The sequence below is a fragment of the Protopterus annectens genome, chromosome 11.part0 (assembly GCF_019279795.1).
Source record: "Protopterus annectens isolate FY-2018-M chromosome 11.part0, PAN1.0, whole genome shotgun sequence".
In the NCBI taxonomy this organism is placed as follows: Eukaryota; Metazoa; Chordata; order Ceratodontiformes; family Protopteridae; genus Protopterus; species Protopterus annectens.
In genome coordinates, this window is record NC_056745.1 from 309,154,147 (window position 1) to 309,171,021 (window position 16,875).

At 38.1% G+C, this 16,875-nt stretch overlaps 1 protein-coding gene across 1 annotated transcript in view; it reads left to right on the forward strand.

Annotated features, from left to right (window-relative positions):
* The window catches only part of CFAP54 (cilia and flagella associated protein 54), a 2,749,537-nt gene that overhangs the window by 1,723,533 nt on the left and 1,009,129 nt on the right, over positions 1-16,875 (forward strand). The window contains exon 42 of the mRNA XM_044087198.1: positions 9,092-9,315. Within this exon, the coding sequence (XP_043943133.1) occupies positions 9,092-9,315 (224 nt within the window). The remainder of the gene's footprint in view (positions 1-9,091; positions 9,316-16,875) is intronic.

Consider the following 16,875-nt stretch of genomic DNA (forward strand, 5'->3'; position numbering starts at 1 on the left):
TTGCCTATGGATATAGATAGCAAGATACAAGCAGTAGAAGTGTTATAGCCCCTTTATTTTTATACACAGGTCAGGCATATTTTTATCAAACAGAGGAGAAGTTGTGAACAGAAAGTAATAAAGACTTAAGGATTTTATCTGTGAGGGGAAGAGGACAAGAGTCAAATGGGTTAAGTTCATCCTACCAATAGAATAATGTTTAGGACCGTCTGATTTGAAGGGATGTTTTAGAGCTACACAGTTAAGGCTCTTATACATAACCCAAGCAGAAAGCTACAATTGAATGTGGAAAGGGATGATAATGAAGCCGTGGGAAAATTCAAGAAATAAAGAAAGAGTAAGATTTTGGATGCAGATCATTAAGAGGAATAACAACAGTCATACAGAATATTATATTCATAAAGTAGCAGAAAGTACACTAAGAACTAAGCCAACATAAGAATGGAGAAAGGAAATTCCTATGAATGACTGTAATTAGAGGTACAAAGAATAGGCAAGAGGGGGCTGGAATTTGCTGGAGGAAGCTGGCAAAGGAACCCAAGCAGTGGGAACAAATAATTAGAGGGAAAGGTAATAGAATTAAAATAGGCCAAGAAGATATACAGACCGCATGCTAGAGACTGCTTTCCCTATCAGTGACTAATATCAGAATATAGGCAAAGAGAAAGGGATAGGGGAATCCTATCCCTGTCCTATCCTAAGTGAAAGACCTGCACTGGTAAGAGTTTACAGTTGAAACTAGAAGCATACCTCTCAACATCTTAGCTCAAGAAATCTGGACAAAGCCTGACAAAATGGGGAGACAAAGGCCCAAAAATAGGGACACATTTTAAATATTGCTCATAAAGACTTAGAAAGTTACTAGAAAAATAGAATTTGTGCTAGCATGCATTTTCTGGAGGATATGAAGTCTGAAACTCATACACATGTCATTATTTAGTGACTTTAATCCTTAGATCATCCCAGTGATTTATCAAAAAACACAACTGTTATGAGTAACAATCCAAAAATATGAGGCAATAATCTGGACATTCTGTGAAGAGCTGCACAGTTGAGAGGTTTGACTAGAAGAGAAGCTGCTGTTAAAAAGGGATATTTAGTAAGCCATACAGAATATTGCCTAATAAATATAGGAATCAATCAGAGGAGGTCAGAAAAGATTAGGAAGAGAGATTAGATAAGCAATTCAAAAAGAAACAATGAGGAGACATATGTGTGGCTCCCATGTGTGCAACAAAGCCTAGAAGATTTAAGATTTTTGCTTGAAGGTATTGCACAGGTATCTGTATTCCCCAAGCAGACTCCAAATATTTTTTCCTCAGGTAAATGGCAAATGCTGGAGGTGTAATGGAGAAGAAAGAGGTACCTGTGAGCATGTTTTCAAAGTGTAATGAGCTGGCAGACTTTAAAAATTCCCTACAGAGTACTCTGTCAGGAATACTAGGCGAGGAAATGAGTGCAACTTAGGAAATCATTTATTTGAGCTGGGATACAGGATCTGAATTGCCTAGATATAGCAAGGCCTTGTTAAATTTAATTCTGATGGCTGCCAAAAAGGCAGTTACTAAAAAATGGAAATCAAAGCCTAAACCAACCATACTTGAAGTAGTGACTATAGTAACAGAGATAAAAGAAGAAGAAGTGGGATCTTTAGAAATGGGTAGGCACAAATTACATAGAAAAATGGAAATTGTGGGAATAGTACATGCAGAAAAATGTTCTGGCAGAAAAATGAGGTTTAAGAGAAGGCATGAATTGAACAATTTATAAAATGTTGGATTGATTAAATTTTGAATAGAACAGTATATGTGGTGTAATGTTTGTGAATGTGAACTTGTTAATATGCTGTTATTACTTTTATATAAATGCAAGTCTGCCTATATATAGCACAAGTGATAATTCAATAAAGGTGTCCTTTTAAAAAGACATATCCCTAGAAAGCAAGTTTCAGAGTAATCTTTCTGCTTGGAAATAAATTACTACTGACAAAAGAGCTTTGTAAGCAGTTCAGCATTCTTACCTGCAGGATTCAAGCGATTGATGGTCAGCCTGCAATTCACCAAGCCTGGTCAGATAAGTACCCCATTCATGCATACCTTCCATGTTATCAATTTTTGTGAAGAAAAGTTACCTTTTCTGTCAGAAATTATTGCTAAAAGCTAGGGCTGATGTTTTTAGTGGTTGCCACTAAGCAATTTTACCTTAAAACTTAACATTTTAAGGGGATTGTTGTTGAGAAATTCCTTTCAAATTGCTATTTTTGTGAGAAAAGTTTTACTTTTCTGTCAAAATTTATAGCTAGTGGCTAAAAATAGTAATTTTGGGAGCTGTCACTTAAAAGCTTATGTCAAAACTTAATTTTTCAGTCAGGTTGTGCTGCTGATTGACTAAAACCTGGTTGTCAGACACTTTTTTCATTAAAGACATAGACCATGCTTCTGGCTGTTCAATTCTTCCCTTTCTGATCCACAAAAAGAAAAAAAAAGCTGTACAGGAATCTTCAGTCTTGAGTCCAGCTTCCTCTTCTTCTCAACCGCCATTGAGTGATTCATCTCCGGCCATTTCAGGTACCTCCTCTCTGTCCCTGTGATCCTGCTCCTCAAGAAGTTAAAGACTGGGAGAATGGCACATCCATTGTGGCTGCTTGACTGTCATTGGAGAACCACATTTCCTGTGTTGGAGGAGGGAGTGGATGATGCTCTACCACAAAGCTGCTCTGAGAAGCTTAATTCCCAGGGAAAGGTCCATCATTTAGATAATTTTTTCTGGGGGTATCCCATTAAAAGAAAATATAAAGTTAGGCATATTTCTTCTTCAGTATCACATAGCCTATCAATCTTTATATTCTGAATCTTCCTTTAATTTAAAAAGAATAACATTGTTCTCTCTATAAGATTCTGATTCTTAGTCTGAGGGACAGTAATTTGACCTGAACTGTGTTTCTCAAGATGTTCATCATTTGATCACTGTTGTAGTAGCTATTTGGATTATATCCTGCACAGGAGATAACAGCCAGCTAGCTTCCAAAGCTTAGGGATACCTTCCATGTGCCCAAACCATTAACAGCTCTAGCAGAGCTAAAGCAGAGATAAAGTAAATCAATAGTTTGGGTGTCACTCCCTTCAGTGATTTCCCACCACCAAAGAGGGTTCTTTGTGTGGGCTTTCAAGAATCAGTGGATAGCTAGCACTTCTCCATTGCTGGGCCGATAAGATCCCAACAAAGAAGAAAACTTTCACATTTTTAATTTATTACAGAAACTTAACTTTTTTGTTAAACTTAATTTAGCAAGGTGTGTTTTTGGACTGTCTCATGACTTTCAGTCACTTTTAACAGTAAAGTGCTGCTTTTAACTTTTGTATAAAAAAAAGTTGTCAATCTGTAATTTATCTTTATTTTTCTGTGGAAAACTTTTGTTAAACTGCTTTTAGGGACAGGGGTAAGTGTATGTTGTGCCTGTCACAATCTTTTTGGTGTAAAACACTACTTTTTTACTATTTATCTATCTTACCAACTGTTGCTGTCATTCTTGCCCAGGCTTCAGGCTTCATTTTCGGCTTTACAATTGAGCAGCTTACAGATTCTTCAGTTCTTCCTTCTTCCAGCAACAAAAAGAAGAAAATTTCCAGAGAGACTTTGCCCCTTCAGCAAGCTACAAATCTGTCTCAGCCATAGATGAATGACTCCGCTGTGGCCATTTCTGGTTCCTCAGACCATTCATCTTCTGCCTTAGTTCTCTCTGGTGTAGTCCCTTCAGCCACCATGGACCAGGAATAGACACATCCTCTGCAGCTATTGGAGTGCCCTAGGTGGGCATGAAAGAACCTCTATTGTTGGTCACAAAGGAAGGAGCAGGGAATGGTTCTCTGCCTAATCATAGCCTATTCCCCAGGTTGCCGTGTCTATCAGGATTTAGTCTGCTGCTATGGAAATTCCTGTTAAAAAGAAGCAGAGAGTTAAACATTTATCTTCCCTGGTCTCAGTTACTTTCTACAGGAATTATTTACTGGGCTTAACTCAGAGCTTAGTTCTGACTCTTCACCTCGTATTCTGTTTTTTTTTTTTTTTTTTTTTTTTTTAAGAGAAAAATGAATTTTTAATTTTCAGAAGATTCCCAGTATAATAAAGATTTTCAGCTTTTCCCGGTGAGGGGTCGCCACAGCGGAACTCCAGTCCGCTCATGATTGGCAGTGGATTTTTACGGTGCCGAGTTGCCAGCCCGACACCCGACCTTCATCAAAAGGCACACCCATTCATGCTGGCACCTACCTGCATGTCTTTAACGTCACTCGACCACGGGGCGGACATGCAGACTCCACACAGAAGGTGCTCCAGCCGAGAATCGAATGGGAGAACCTCTTGCTGTGAGGCAACAATACTAACCGCTGCACCACCACGGCTTAAGATTCCCAGTATAATGAACATGTAAATTATTTAGAGGGAACAACTTCTGTTTTCCCTCTACAGATGTGTGATTCAGTTTATGAGGAGAGTGTTTCTTCTGATACTCCCTTAGAAGAGTTTTCTGTTTCTGAAACTTTATCTAGAATGAACCGATTGTTTCAGTGGAAGCATAATCACATTCCAGTATTCTTGAAATTATTATGCTTTATTACAAATGGAATTTCCTGAACCCACTGCTGTTCCTCCTGTACTTCCATCATTGGAGGGTATTTTTATTATAGCCTGTAATTTGCCTAACAGCCAGCCTGCTGCCCATACAAAAGCATCAAGATTGTATAAGGTTCCTCAGTCTTACAATTTTTTTTATCACAAATCTGACCCAACAATGAGTTCTTTTGGTGAATCCTGCTGTGGCAAAATAGTTGGTAAATGCTGATCTCTCCCCCTCTGATAAGGATGGGAAAACTTTTCTTAGATTTGGAAAAAGAGCATTCTTCTGCCACACTTATTTTTCAAATTCTTAATTGTAAAGCTCACTTGTTAAAAGTTTTTCCTTGCGTCTTTTGAGAATTTGAGGAATTTTACAGCTACTTTTCCCTGCTCTGAGGAAAAATCTTCCATGAATTCCCTTATTGCTTGCGTCTCAGGTGACTTTACACTGTTTGCAGTGTGTTTATGATTCAGCCGATGATTCTTCCAGAGCAGCTGCTACTGGAACTGTTATGAGAAGGTTTGTATGGCTATGTGCTCAAACTTTACCTAAGGATATTACAGTTGACCTTTTGAATTCTCCTTTAGCTAGACAGGTTGTTTTTGGACATTCTGTTGCTGAAAAATTATGATGCGAGGGGAAACTAATGCAGGGGGGTTACCCAGATTTTTCTCCCAGTTTGTGAATGGTTTTACACTTGCCTCAGTGCCCTTTTTATAAAAAGCAAAATAAGCAGACAAAGCAAGCTTCTTCCAAACATGGATTCAAACAACGACAAGGGAACTCCAAAAAAGAAAGGAGGAGCCCCCACATACAAAAAACAAGGACAGTCCAACAAGTCTGAATGAATTGCTGCAGATGGTAACCCCCTCCCCATCCTGGCAGGCCTTTAAATCTTCCTTAAAAATTGACTCTTCGTTTCTCTATTTGGCAATAGATAATCTCAGAAAAGTGGGTTCTGAAAGTAATACACCAGAGATAAAGATGGCAGTGGGAATCCCTTACCCCTTTTCAGGGACTTCCTCTTCATCCACCAGCTCAAATTTATTTTTTCCTGCTGACTCAGTGGGTAATAAAAACTGTCCTTCTTTCTCTGATAGTGAAGGATTTTTATTCAAGACTGTTACTGGTGCCAAACAAAGACGTGTCTTGGAATCCAGTCTTAAATCTTTCCTTTCAAAATCAGTTTGTGAAAGTCCTAAAGTTCAAAATGCTTTCCCTTCACAACCTGTTACCACTGATTACCCCTTTTTGTTTCTTCTTAATAACTCGAGATTTAAAGGATGATTATCATTACATTCATATAGCCTTAGATTTCAAAAGTTTCTTAAGGTTTTATGTGCCTGGATTGCACCTTACTGTACCAAGGGTGTTTACAAAGTGTCTAGCCCCAGTAATAGCCTACTGCAGACTGCAAAGTATTCCCATTTTTCCTTAAAATTATTAGGAATATCTCACTTGGATAAGAAATTTCCTTCAAAGATGGGGATCCAAGAGAACCTTCAAAAGACTTGTTTGACTTTTATTCGCTGGATTCTTTTCCTGGAGCATCTCCCAGATACCTCATTTCAAAGAACTTTTCTTCTACAGGAAAAAGTAGATCTCTATCCAGAACTATTCCTAAATTTTCCACTCATTCCAAAACTTCAGTAAAGGAATTTGTCAAGATACTAGGATCCATGATTCCTTTAGCCAGAATCTATATGAGAAAGATTCAGTAGTACATAAAATGAATATGGTCCCAGCATCAACTTCCACTGACATTCCACATTACAATGTTGGGATTTCTAAAAACAGAAATGTTTTAGTAGTGAATCCAGGTGGTTCATTATCCTTTCCATCTCCAGCACAATCTGTAACTATGGACACCTCAAACTTTGCTTGGGGTTGTCTCTAGGGGAGTAAAAGTGCAAGAACAAAAAGGACAGATCAAAATGCATACACATAAAAGAGATGTTGACAGTAATAAATGATGTCAACTCTCTCAATTATGTATAATCCCCTGGGCTGCTACAAGTGAATCACCACAGTGGTATGATACATAAAAAAAAAAAAAAAATCCAGATCTTACCCTCTGTGCAAATTAGACATGGTAGCCTGGGATATAACAATTCTGCACACTCTTACTACACAGGCATTTTACATCCTGTCCGAGAGCAAAATATTTTGGTAGACAAGCCAAGCAGGACCAGGACAGACCCTCACAAATGAAAATTGAATCCAGGGGTCTTCTACGATTTGATTCATCTGTGGAGGACCTCAGGTAGATATTTTTGCATTCATTCACAACAAACAACTGACAAAATTCTGCACCAGGATTCCTTGCAAACAGGCCTATAAAAACACATGTATTTTCATTTCCATTGAGAGGAATGTTCCTGTTTGCCTTTCCATCCTTTCCACTGATATCTAAAATCATTCAGAAGATTTAAATGGCTCTCCAAAGATCATTTTGATGTCTCCCTACTGGCCCAGGCAACAGTGGTTCCTTTCATATAGAAATGGTCAAGCGCAATTACCACAAGCTTCCTTGTATATTGGACCTACTCACACAAGACAGGGTTGTTTGATACACCCCATCTTGAATCAAGTTCAGCTAACTGCCTGGATGATAAATAGTTGTAATACATTGTATACACCTATTTTCTGAGGATGTACAGTAGGTATTAATGGAAACAAGGAACCGTACTACTAAGAAGCCATATATATTACTAAATGGAAAATATTTTGTAGTTGTTGCCTAAACAAGAAACTGGATCCTTTTAAGTTTAGAGCTTTTCTGGTTCTACATTATTTGTTTGAATTATTGTCTTATGGCCTCCCTTACTCCTCAGTCAAGGTTCATTTGATGGCCATTTCAGCATGTCCACCGACAAATCCCCCTATTTCAATGCAGTCTCATGAGAAAATTATTTTGAAAGGGTTGTTGCATACCAAACCTCCTAGAAAACCTGTGGCTCCTCCTTGGTATCTTAATTATGTGTTAGAAAAACTGACTCTGGCTTCATTTGATCAAGCTCATCAGGCTGTCTTGAGAATCTTGATATGAAAAACAGTCTTACTATTCCAATCTCTGGAAGAAAAGTATCTGAGTTGCAAGCTCTTGTGGTCAACCTTATTCTTTTTTCACAAAGACCACGTTTTTTTTTTTTTTTGAAAACTATTCCTTCATGTATACCTTAAGTGGTACCGGAGTTACCTTAAGCCAAGTTATCCATCTCCCTGTCTTCATTCTGGAACTTGAAAATGAGGGTGATAGGGTTCTCCCTAACTTGATGTCCACAGACAGAACAAAATCATTCAGAACTTCTGATCAGTTGTTTATTTCTTTTGAACATAAGAAAAAATGGCAACCTGTGTCAAAGCAGACTTTTTCCAAAGGGTTGTTTTATGCTATTGCCTTTTGTTATACCCATCACAACAAAACTATTTCAGGCAAAGTCAAGGCTCATTCTATTAGGGCCTGGCATCATCTGTGGCTTTTTGGAAATGTCTGAATTCTAGAAGTAGAAGCAGCAACTTGGTCCTCTATGTTCCCATTTACAAAGCACTGTAAACTGGATTCCTTCTCAAGATCTTTAACAGGCTTTGCTAGAACCTTTCTCATGGCACCTTTTTCTGCAACTAGCTTTTCATACAGTCTATATGCTCCTGCCCATCCTTGGGCTTCTAAACAAATGCAATAAATCATAAATCCATTTCCTTCCCATCTGTGTCACCTTTATTCAGACTGTAAAACTCTAATGTCTTTTCATCCATGGTGATCAGAAAACATTTTATTGTGAGTAAACACACATTGCTTGAATCAGTTTATGTCTCACTTTCCATTAGTAACATGGGTCTATAACTTGCCCTCAAGTCATGGTTTATATTTAAAATGTTCTTATCATATCCTGTTTCAGATATCTGTTTTTTCTAGTCCTTCATTGCTGTAACTCATCATATAGTGTACTATTTCCTCACATAAAAATACTTAGCATTAATTCCAAGCTGTGATAGCTTTCTGACTGCACAGTACACAGATGTTTTATTGATGAAAAATATTTGCATTTGCCATTTGGCATTCTTCGTGCAAGCTATCACTGAGTGAGTTTGCAGTTTTCATGTATGTAAACAGTTTAGACAAACGGATTAGAGCAACAATTTCTGCGAGCCTAACTGCCTTTGATATTTCTATTTGAATATTATGTATTTTTCTCTGGCACTACCTTTGAATATGCACAAAACATTTAGTTTGTTTCTCAACCATGCTAACAGGATAAGGCCCATTTACAGACAGAGCTTGTAGTCAAAAAGCTCCATAAAGAATAATGATGTCAAGGAAATGAACACCACCATAGTATAGTAAGTGTAAAATAGGTAAGCACGTAAAAATAACAAATATAAAAATGCTGCATGAAAACTGTAAAAATAAAAGCACTATAAATAACTAAAAACTAACTATCCATACACTTGTCTTGCTTCTGTTGTTTGCAGTTTGTAGGTCCTGAGAATGCTTTTTGTACTCCAAGCTGTGTAGGAGATATCACAGATGAAGAAGGTGGATCTAGTCTGGTCTTTGAATCTCCACTAGATGATGTTAATATGCTTGATTTACAATGGATACAAGCTATCATACTTAAATCCATAGAGATATTATATCATCTGAAGAAGTGGGAGGCTCTGGCATACATAGCAATACAGTTCAATATAATAACACAGTAAGTAAGAAATTAATTAAAAGTTGCATTTCTGGGATGGACTTTCATGTGTATTCCTATATTAATGTGTCATATACTATACGTGATGTTTACAATACAATGAATTTGATAGTTGCCCTAAACTTGGAATACTAAACTGGAAGAGCTCATAGTGCTCAACTGTCACTTTGCATGTACTCAAGTCCCTGATTACTGTTTTATATTCTGCTGGAAAAATTGGTATTTGTATTTGTATGTTAGCATAGATTCTGATTTTTTTTTAGAAATGTCTTTCTTAATTGGTTTTGCCGTCATGGAGTTAATATAAGTAAGGTGGTGTGGGGGCCAAAGCCTCAAACGTGTAAGCAGCAGGGTGGCTTGCCTCTGTAAAAATGCTTTGTAATGCCCCCCAAAACACACACACACACACACAAAGGTTTTGTCTGATATGATTCTTTCATTTGAAATTTCTGATAATTTTCTCTCTATGATCATAGTAGAAATGTCATACAATGTGGTAAATTACGTTTCTGTTTAATATAACTGCTTTTTACTAATGATAATTTCCCCTGATGTCTCTGTACAAGTAGAAATTTATAGCTCCAGCTTTTGTTATTGTTACCAGTCATCAGACATGAGAGATGCAGATGAAAATGTTGAATTTGTTTTGTACATTATAATATGCAATACTTACTTGGGACATTACGTTTGATTTACAGCACTTGTACTTAGAGTGAGGTGATGAAATATAAACAAGCATACCTACGGTAGAAGAGCCTTGCAACAACAACAAAACATGACATTTCTTTCTTCTTTCTACTATGGATTCTTTAGCCAAAACTCTGGTAGTCTTCCAAGTAGTTCTACGGGTATTTTCCATTTATTCTATGCTGTTTTCCAGTAAACTCTCCAGCTTGCATTTCACAGTAGTTACAACTTTTGGCAACAATATTCCCTCTCAAAGTGAAGTATGTGTTTCTTCCAGTTGACTTTCAAGCTGGTAACCACTAAGTGCACATATTATTGGCCATATTATTCCATCTTCATTGAGCAGTAGATGTCTCTTTCCTTCTGTCACTTGTCCTACCTTTTATAAAAAAGGTGTATGTGGCCTTTACCACACGGGGAATGTCTGTGTATCTCCCAGGATTAGTCATGCACAAGCCCCACATCTGCCACTAGGGATACTATACCACAATGCATCACTATATCTATGTGTGTGTGTGTGTGTGTGTGTGTGTGTGTCTATATGTGTGCACACACTGTGTCTGGTAAAAGGTGGAGTGTGCCTTTAAAAGCGTGGGTAAGGAAATTAAAAAAATATATCTTTAAATTTTTCTGGTGATGTTACATTCTCACAAAAATTATCAGGGAAAATCAAGTTCCTCATTTGAAGTGTCAACATGGAGTAAAGCAGGCTCTTTTTCTGAGAATCAAGCTTTGTTGAATTGAACAAGCCCAGTCAGAGCTTCACGTGAATATGGCCTTGGCTTGAACTCAGGATAAGATTTCTTTTGTTGTTGCTAAACTGAGAAGAAGGCTTGACAAAGCTTGCAGCAGTAGCTTAATCTAAAAATAGCCTATGTGCTGGCGGGTGTAGTATGGAACTTTATGGTGGAGATTATCCTAAGGTATTGTTTTTTCTTTTTTGTATGAAAACCAAGTAAGCTGTACTTTCTATGATTTCTTCTGGGGATATGTACAATAAACCTATATTTTTATATATTTCCTATCTCCAGGGTTTTTTTTGCAGATTTACACTGATGGTGTGAGTTATGGCAGTTTGGCCATGGATGTATCAAAATACCAATGTTCAACATTAGGGTCTCCATTCAGAAAGGTTACTGTGAGGTGTACACCATATGAGTAACCTTTCCACATTTAGAAACAGCTTCCCCATTGTTTGTTTGCATGAAGACATTCAGCTCTACAGTGGGTTGCCTCTGCTGCTGTGCTAAATGCTGATGAGGCAAGTCTGAGGGAGCAGTATTTGCTAATTAGCCATGTGCTCTCACCCGGAATTGCCCGTGTTAAGGCATTTATGCAACCAAGAGATTCAGAGAATTGCTTTTTTTAAAGAAGAAACATCTTTATTAAATTATCACATATGACATATTGACGTAATTTTAGTTGCAAACATTATACATCACAAATCATGTTGACATAATTGTAGTTGCAAACATTATACATCACTTATACTCTATCCAGTCATTGTCAGTCAACCATTACATAGCTCATTCAAATTTCTGCCGTCTTTTAAACCTAGTTCCTCCTCTGCATGTATTGTTCCTACAATTTACATTTTTCCTATATAATTCGCTCCTCCCGATTCAGAGAATTGCTTGCTGTATAAAGTAGCGTGGCAACCTGTGGCCATATTCATCCTTTACGGTTGATGTAAGTGCTGGGAAGTCTAGTGGTCAGGTAGTGTTAGTGGGCATGCAAATGTGTGTATGTGAGGGGCTGCATGTGTGAGTGTATGTATGAGTGTCTGTATTTGCCTGGAGCTGTAGATGGGTTAGTAAGGGAGTCAAGTTAGGTATACATGCATGTCTGTGTGTGTGTGTGTGTGTATGTGCGTGTGTGTGTGTGCGTGTGTGTGTGTGTGTGTGTGTGTGTGTGTGTGTGTGTGTGTGTGTGTGTGTGTGACCTTGCATAAATATGGCCCTTCTACTGACTTTGTAAGGTCTCACTAACATTATTTGCAAGACTGTGGAACGTATTGAAGTTGAACTAATAAACAATGATATAGTTGACATCATATCCCTGGATCCACATCAGTTTGGCTTTGTAAAAGGCAAATTATGCCTGCTTAAACAGGTTGAGTTTTTTTTTTAACAGGTTACTAAGGCCCTTAATAAGGGGCATGCAGTCCATGATATCTACATGAAAATTGAAAAAGCCTTCAGCACAAACCCCATGCTGGGATTATTGATAAACCCTCCCAACTCAACACTAACCCAAACATAGTTCACTGGCTAGGTAACCTACTAGCTAACAAAATCCATAACATTAATGTCAAGAGTGTTTGCTCTAGACAGAAAAGCCTTACATGCACTGTACTAGGCCCCATCTTATTTGATATATATTTCTGAATCATGAAAGCTGATATCAACAAACTATGGCTAATCAAGTTTGCTGCTGATTGTAAACTGGAGAGGGGTGGGGCAGTTATCACATCCTGGGGAGGGGTCGGGCAGTTATCACATCCCAGTCTGATACTGCAGTTCTCCAGCAATGGCTAAACCAAACAAATGATCAGTCTGTTAATTGTGGACTTACTCTTATTGCCACGAAATGCGGCATAGTTTCCTTCGGTAAATCTAGCATTATTTCTGCTTACTGTATAGACATGGTTTTAGTTAAATCTGATAGTTGTCATTGATGAATACCTTTTTTGATAATAGGCTCCTCTTTGACCAGCATATCTCTGTCATAGTTAGAAAATCCTTCTACCTTACACAACTTATCCTTCATGGTATCAACTTATTATCCAAAGAACTTATACAGTTCCATTGTATCCTTCCTTTATTAGGCCCATCATTGAATACAATATCCCCTTTAACACAAACCTATCTACGCATCTAAACCAACTTGAGAGATCTCAATGTTTCCTCACCAAAAAGATTTCAGGCTTCAGTACCTTCAGCTAGTCTGATAAATTAAAAGTACTGTGCCTGTCCTCAGTATCATACACTGTTCTCACGGTGGCCTTTCCTTAGCCTTCCATGATGTAAGTGACCCAGCACTCTTTGAAGTAATTCACATAAATAGAACCAGCGATAAGCAAACTCCAACTCCAGAGAACTAAACCTATACTACTACATTCACAGCACCAGATGATGCGAAAGGTACCAAACCAAACATATTATCCATTTCTGCAATAGGCTGATGTTACTTATCAAGCATAGTACTTTCCTAGAAATGTTTAAAACAAGCCTGGATGATTGGATGAGTAATTGCAAATCTTCACCTAGGATATGTGGGGAAAATCTACTTTATGGGGGGACACTTTTAGCCACCATTACTGGGTGATGTGGCTGAGCTTCTCAATGGTTTCCATGGCTGTACTTTTATTAGCAGGAACTTATGAACTTATTACAACATATTACATATGACCACAAAGAAGGAAAGCTGTGTCTTTACTTCATAATATGACATGAATGGCTGGGCAGTGAATACTGGTCTTTGCAACTATGTTGTTCTTGCATTAGCAGTGCTTGCATTAATAAGAACAGTCTTTGGAATTAGCTGGTCAATATTTAAACGGAATTTGTTTATTAAAAAAAAAGAAAGGGTAATAATACAAAAAAAGCGAGTCCTTCATGTACTGCTAGGTTCTTTCCGTGCTGCAGTTTGATGATTTAATTGTACCAAAATACACAGTATTTTCTTCAATGGTCACAAATAAATAAAACTCTTTACTCTACAAGTAAGGACAAGTCTGACAGTTTCTCAGAATAGCAGTTCCCATTCCTTTTTCAGTTTTAGGGATACCTTCCAGACTGCCTTCATCCTTAACCTGTTGCTCTCTAAGGACTCCTCTTTGGTACCTCTCCAAAACCCAGAGTTGGGGAATCTGATTACTTCCATGGGTGGTGGCCATTATATACCCCACGATGCATCTGCTCTGCACTGGTTATTATGAAGTTCCTATCTCTCTTTCTCTTTCTCTCTCTCTCTCTCTTTCTAGATTGCCTGCCTGTCTGATCTTTATTTGTCAGGAATTATGCAGATCATTTTCATTCAATCATTGTTGCAGTACCCTAAGCTATATTGAACATATCCCTCCATATACTGGACATCTGTTCAGCATCCAAAGCTTCTGGGTGCCTTCCATGCACCCATACATCTGAGAAGACTTGAGATTGTGCTGGTATAAAAGCACATGTATGAGTGCAAAAAATCAGAACCTTCTTTCTGTTGAAGCAACCAGCCAAACTCAGTATTATCTGCCTCTTCAGTAGTTGGTTGGCTAGGTCAAGAAACTGGGCAGATAAGTACCCCACTGAGGACTTTCCTTCTGTATTTCTGTGAAATCCCCAACAGACAGAAAGCCGAGTGCTGAGCCCTCAGTATGTCCTTAAGATCCATGACCAGCCCCAGCAACAATGGTGGACATCTGGTAATAGGAGAATGGTTGGAAGACACAGTATAGGTGTGAGTCACTGGAGGATGGGCTGGTAATAATGAGGTCCATGGGGGCCAAAAAAAAAAAATTTAAAAAAAATTAAAAAAAGAAAAAGAAAAAAAAAAAGTTCTGGGACAGGTTCAGACAATGTCTTCCTCAACATCTTCTTTTTCCTGCCCTTAAAGGACGACTCCACTTTGGCCACATTGGAGACCTCAGACCATTCATCTGCTACTTCTGACCCTGCTGATGTTACCCCTCAGGAAGTAACTAAGGGATGAGGAATGAAGAATGTCCTCCAGGTTCAGACATATAATTATTCTGGGGAAGGGGAGAGCTGCTCTTGGTAGGATCAAAAGGGGCCAATAATATCCACCAGATTCAAATTAGGGAAAAGGTACCTGGCAACTGGCTGGGGAGGGGGGAGCCCAGATGAGTGAATCCTTTTGGAGTTTTTCAGATTCTCCTGTAGAAGAAATGTCTTTTTCTGCTGCTACTGGAAGAATAAAGAACCTGTTTAAGTGTTAAAATAAGAAAATATCTGAAACACATAGCAGAGGTACTATATGAGCTGTTGCAGGTAGAAACTCCAAAACCATTGCCTGTACCTAAAGTTAATGGGCACTAGAGGATTACTTTAATGCTTCCATTCCTATTAATAGTCAAGACACCTGCTGTTAGGAAACCAGATAAACTATACAAGATACCTCAATTTCAAAAGTGTCTTTTTCCATAACCTTAGAGCTGTTCCTTCTGTTATTTCCTTATTTAAAACCTTTGGATTGAAACATGTCTAGCATCAGATTAATTTCCTTGAGATAAGGATGGTAAAGCCTTTAACAGTTTCAGAAAAACATATCTTCAACCCTAGCCTTTAGAATTGTCAGTTGTCAGGCTTATATGTCTAAATACCTTTTTACTTAATTTGCTGATATGAAGAAAACTATTACAGACCTGTCTTCTTCAGAAAGTCCCTGTTACTTTCTATGCATTCCTGTGTCACACAGGTTACCAAACATTCCTTGAGATGTGCTTACAATGCTACAGATGCAGTATGTAGAGATGTAGCACCTGGTTCGGTTATGTGTAGGTATGTATGGTTACAAACCCAAAGTTTATCAGAGGATGTAAAATCTGAAATTGTCAATGTCCCCATTTTAGCACTTCAACTGCTGATATCCTTAAGAGATTTGATAAAAGGAGAGAAATTAGTCCAAAGGTGAAGCAATTATTTCAATTCCTCTATAACAAAATACAGCAGAAATTCCCCATCCAGCCCAAGAACATTTTACAGGAAATCAGTTCAACAATCTCAACAAAAGTCAGGAAAGCAACCATTTAAAAAGCAAATGGTAGGGCAGTTCGAAGAAAAAGAAGGGACACTACAGGCCCAATCTCAGTCCAAGAACAATGACTCAATCTGTCCCTGCTATACTCATCCCCTTTCCACCTTGTCAGCTCTCAAACTTTCAAGGAATCTTTCTCTAGCTATATCTTCTCCTGTGGTACCAGATTACATCAGATTATTGGGTACTAGGAATAATTCAAAATGGGTACAGGTGGCAATGAGAATTCCTCCCTCCAAACCTGGAAATTTTGTCCAGCCACAGAATCAAGCCCACCTCTTTTATTTTATCACTGTTAATATGCTGTCCCAGGAAATAACTGAACTTGTACCAGAGGATCAAAAAGGATTCCATTTAGGAATATTTCAGGTGCCCAAGAAGCAGGAAACCTGGAGAACTGTTTCTGACCTGTCTTTCTTAAATCTCAGGGTCAGGGTTCCAAAGCTCAAAATGCTTACCTTGCAGCCTATCGTTCACCTAATTCCTAGTCTAAGTTTCTTGGTAACTTCTAAAGATGTGTATCACCATATATCCATTCAAAGATTTAAGATGTGTTTTAAGAAATTATGTTTCATTCTCTTCACTACCCACAGCACCAAGGGTAGTCACAAAGTGTGCAGCACCAGTCATTGCCTTTTGCTGGTTAGAAGACATCCACATATTTCTCCTACATGGACGACTGTCTTAATTTTGCAAAATCTGTTTAAAGCTATCAAGAATCTATCCTCTTTATCATACACCTATTTCAAAACCTAGGTTTTCAGCTCAGTCTGGATAAGTCATATCTATTCCTTCCCACAGAATAACTTTTCTAGGCTGACTGCTAGACACTTCGCAAATGATGTTATTCCTGCCTCAGAATAAAGTAACTTTGAACAAGAATAGTGTCTTCATTTTTCCCTGCAATCTCACTCTACAGCAAGGGAATTCCTCAAGATTTTGGGATACATAGCTTCTACAATTCTCACAATTCCTCTATCTAGATTACACATGAGAAAGATTCAATGGTTTCTCAAATCAGCCTGAACCAAGCACCAGAACTCTCTGTTTTATTTTTTTTCAAATCCCTGTGCTGAACTTTATCAGAAAGGAGATTCACTGGTG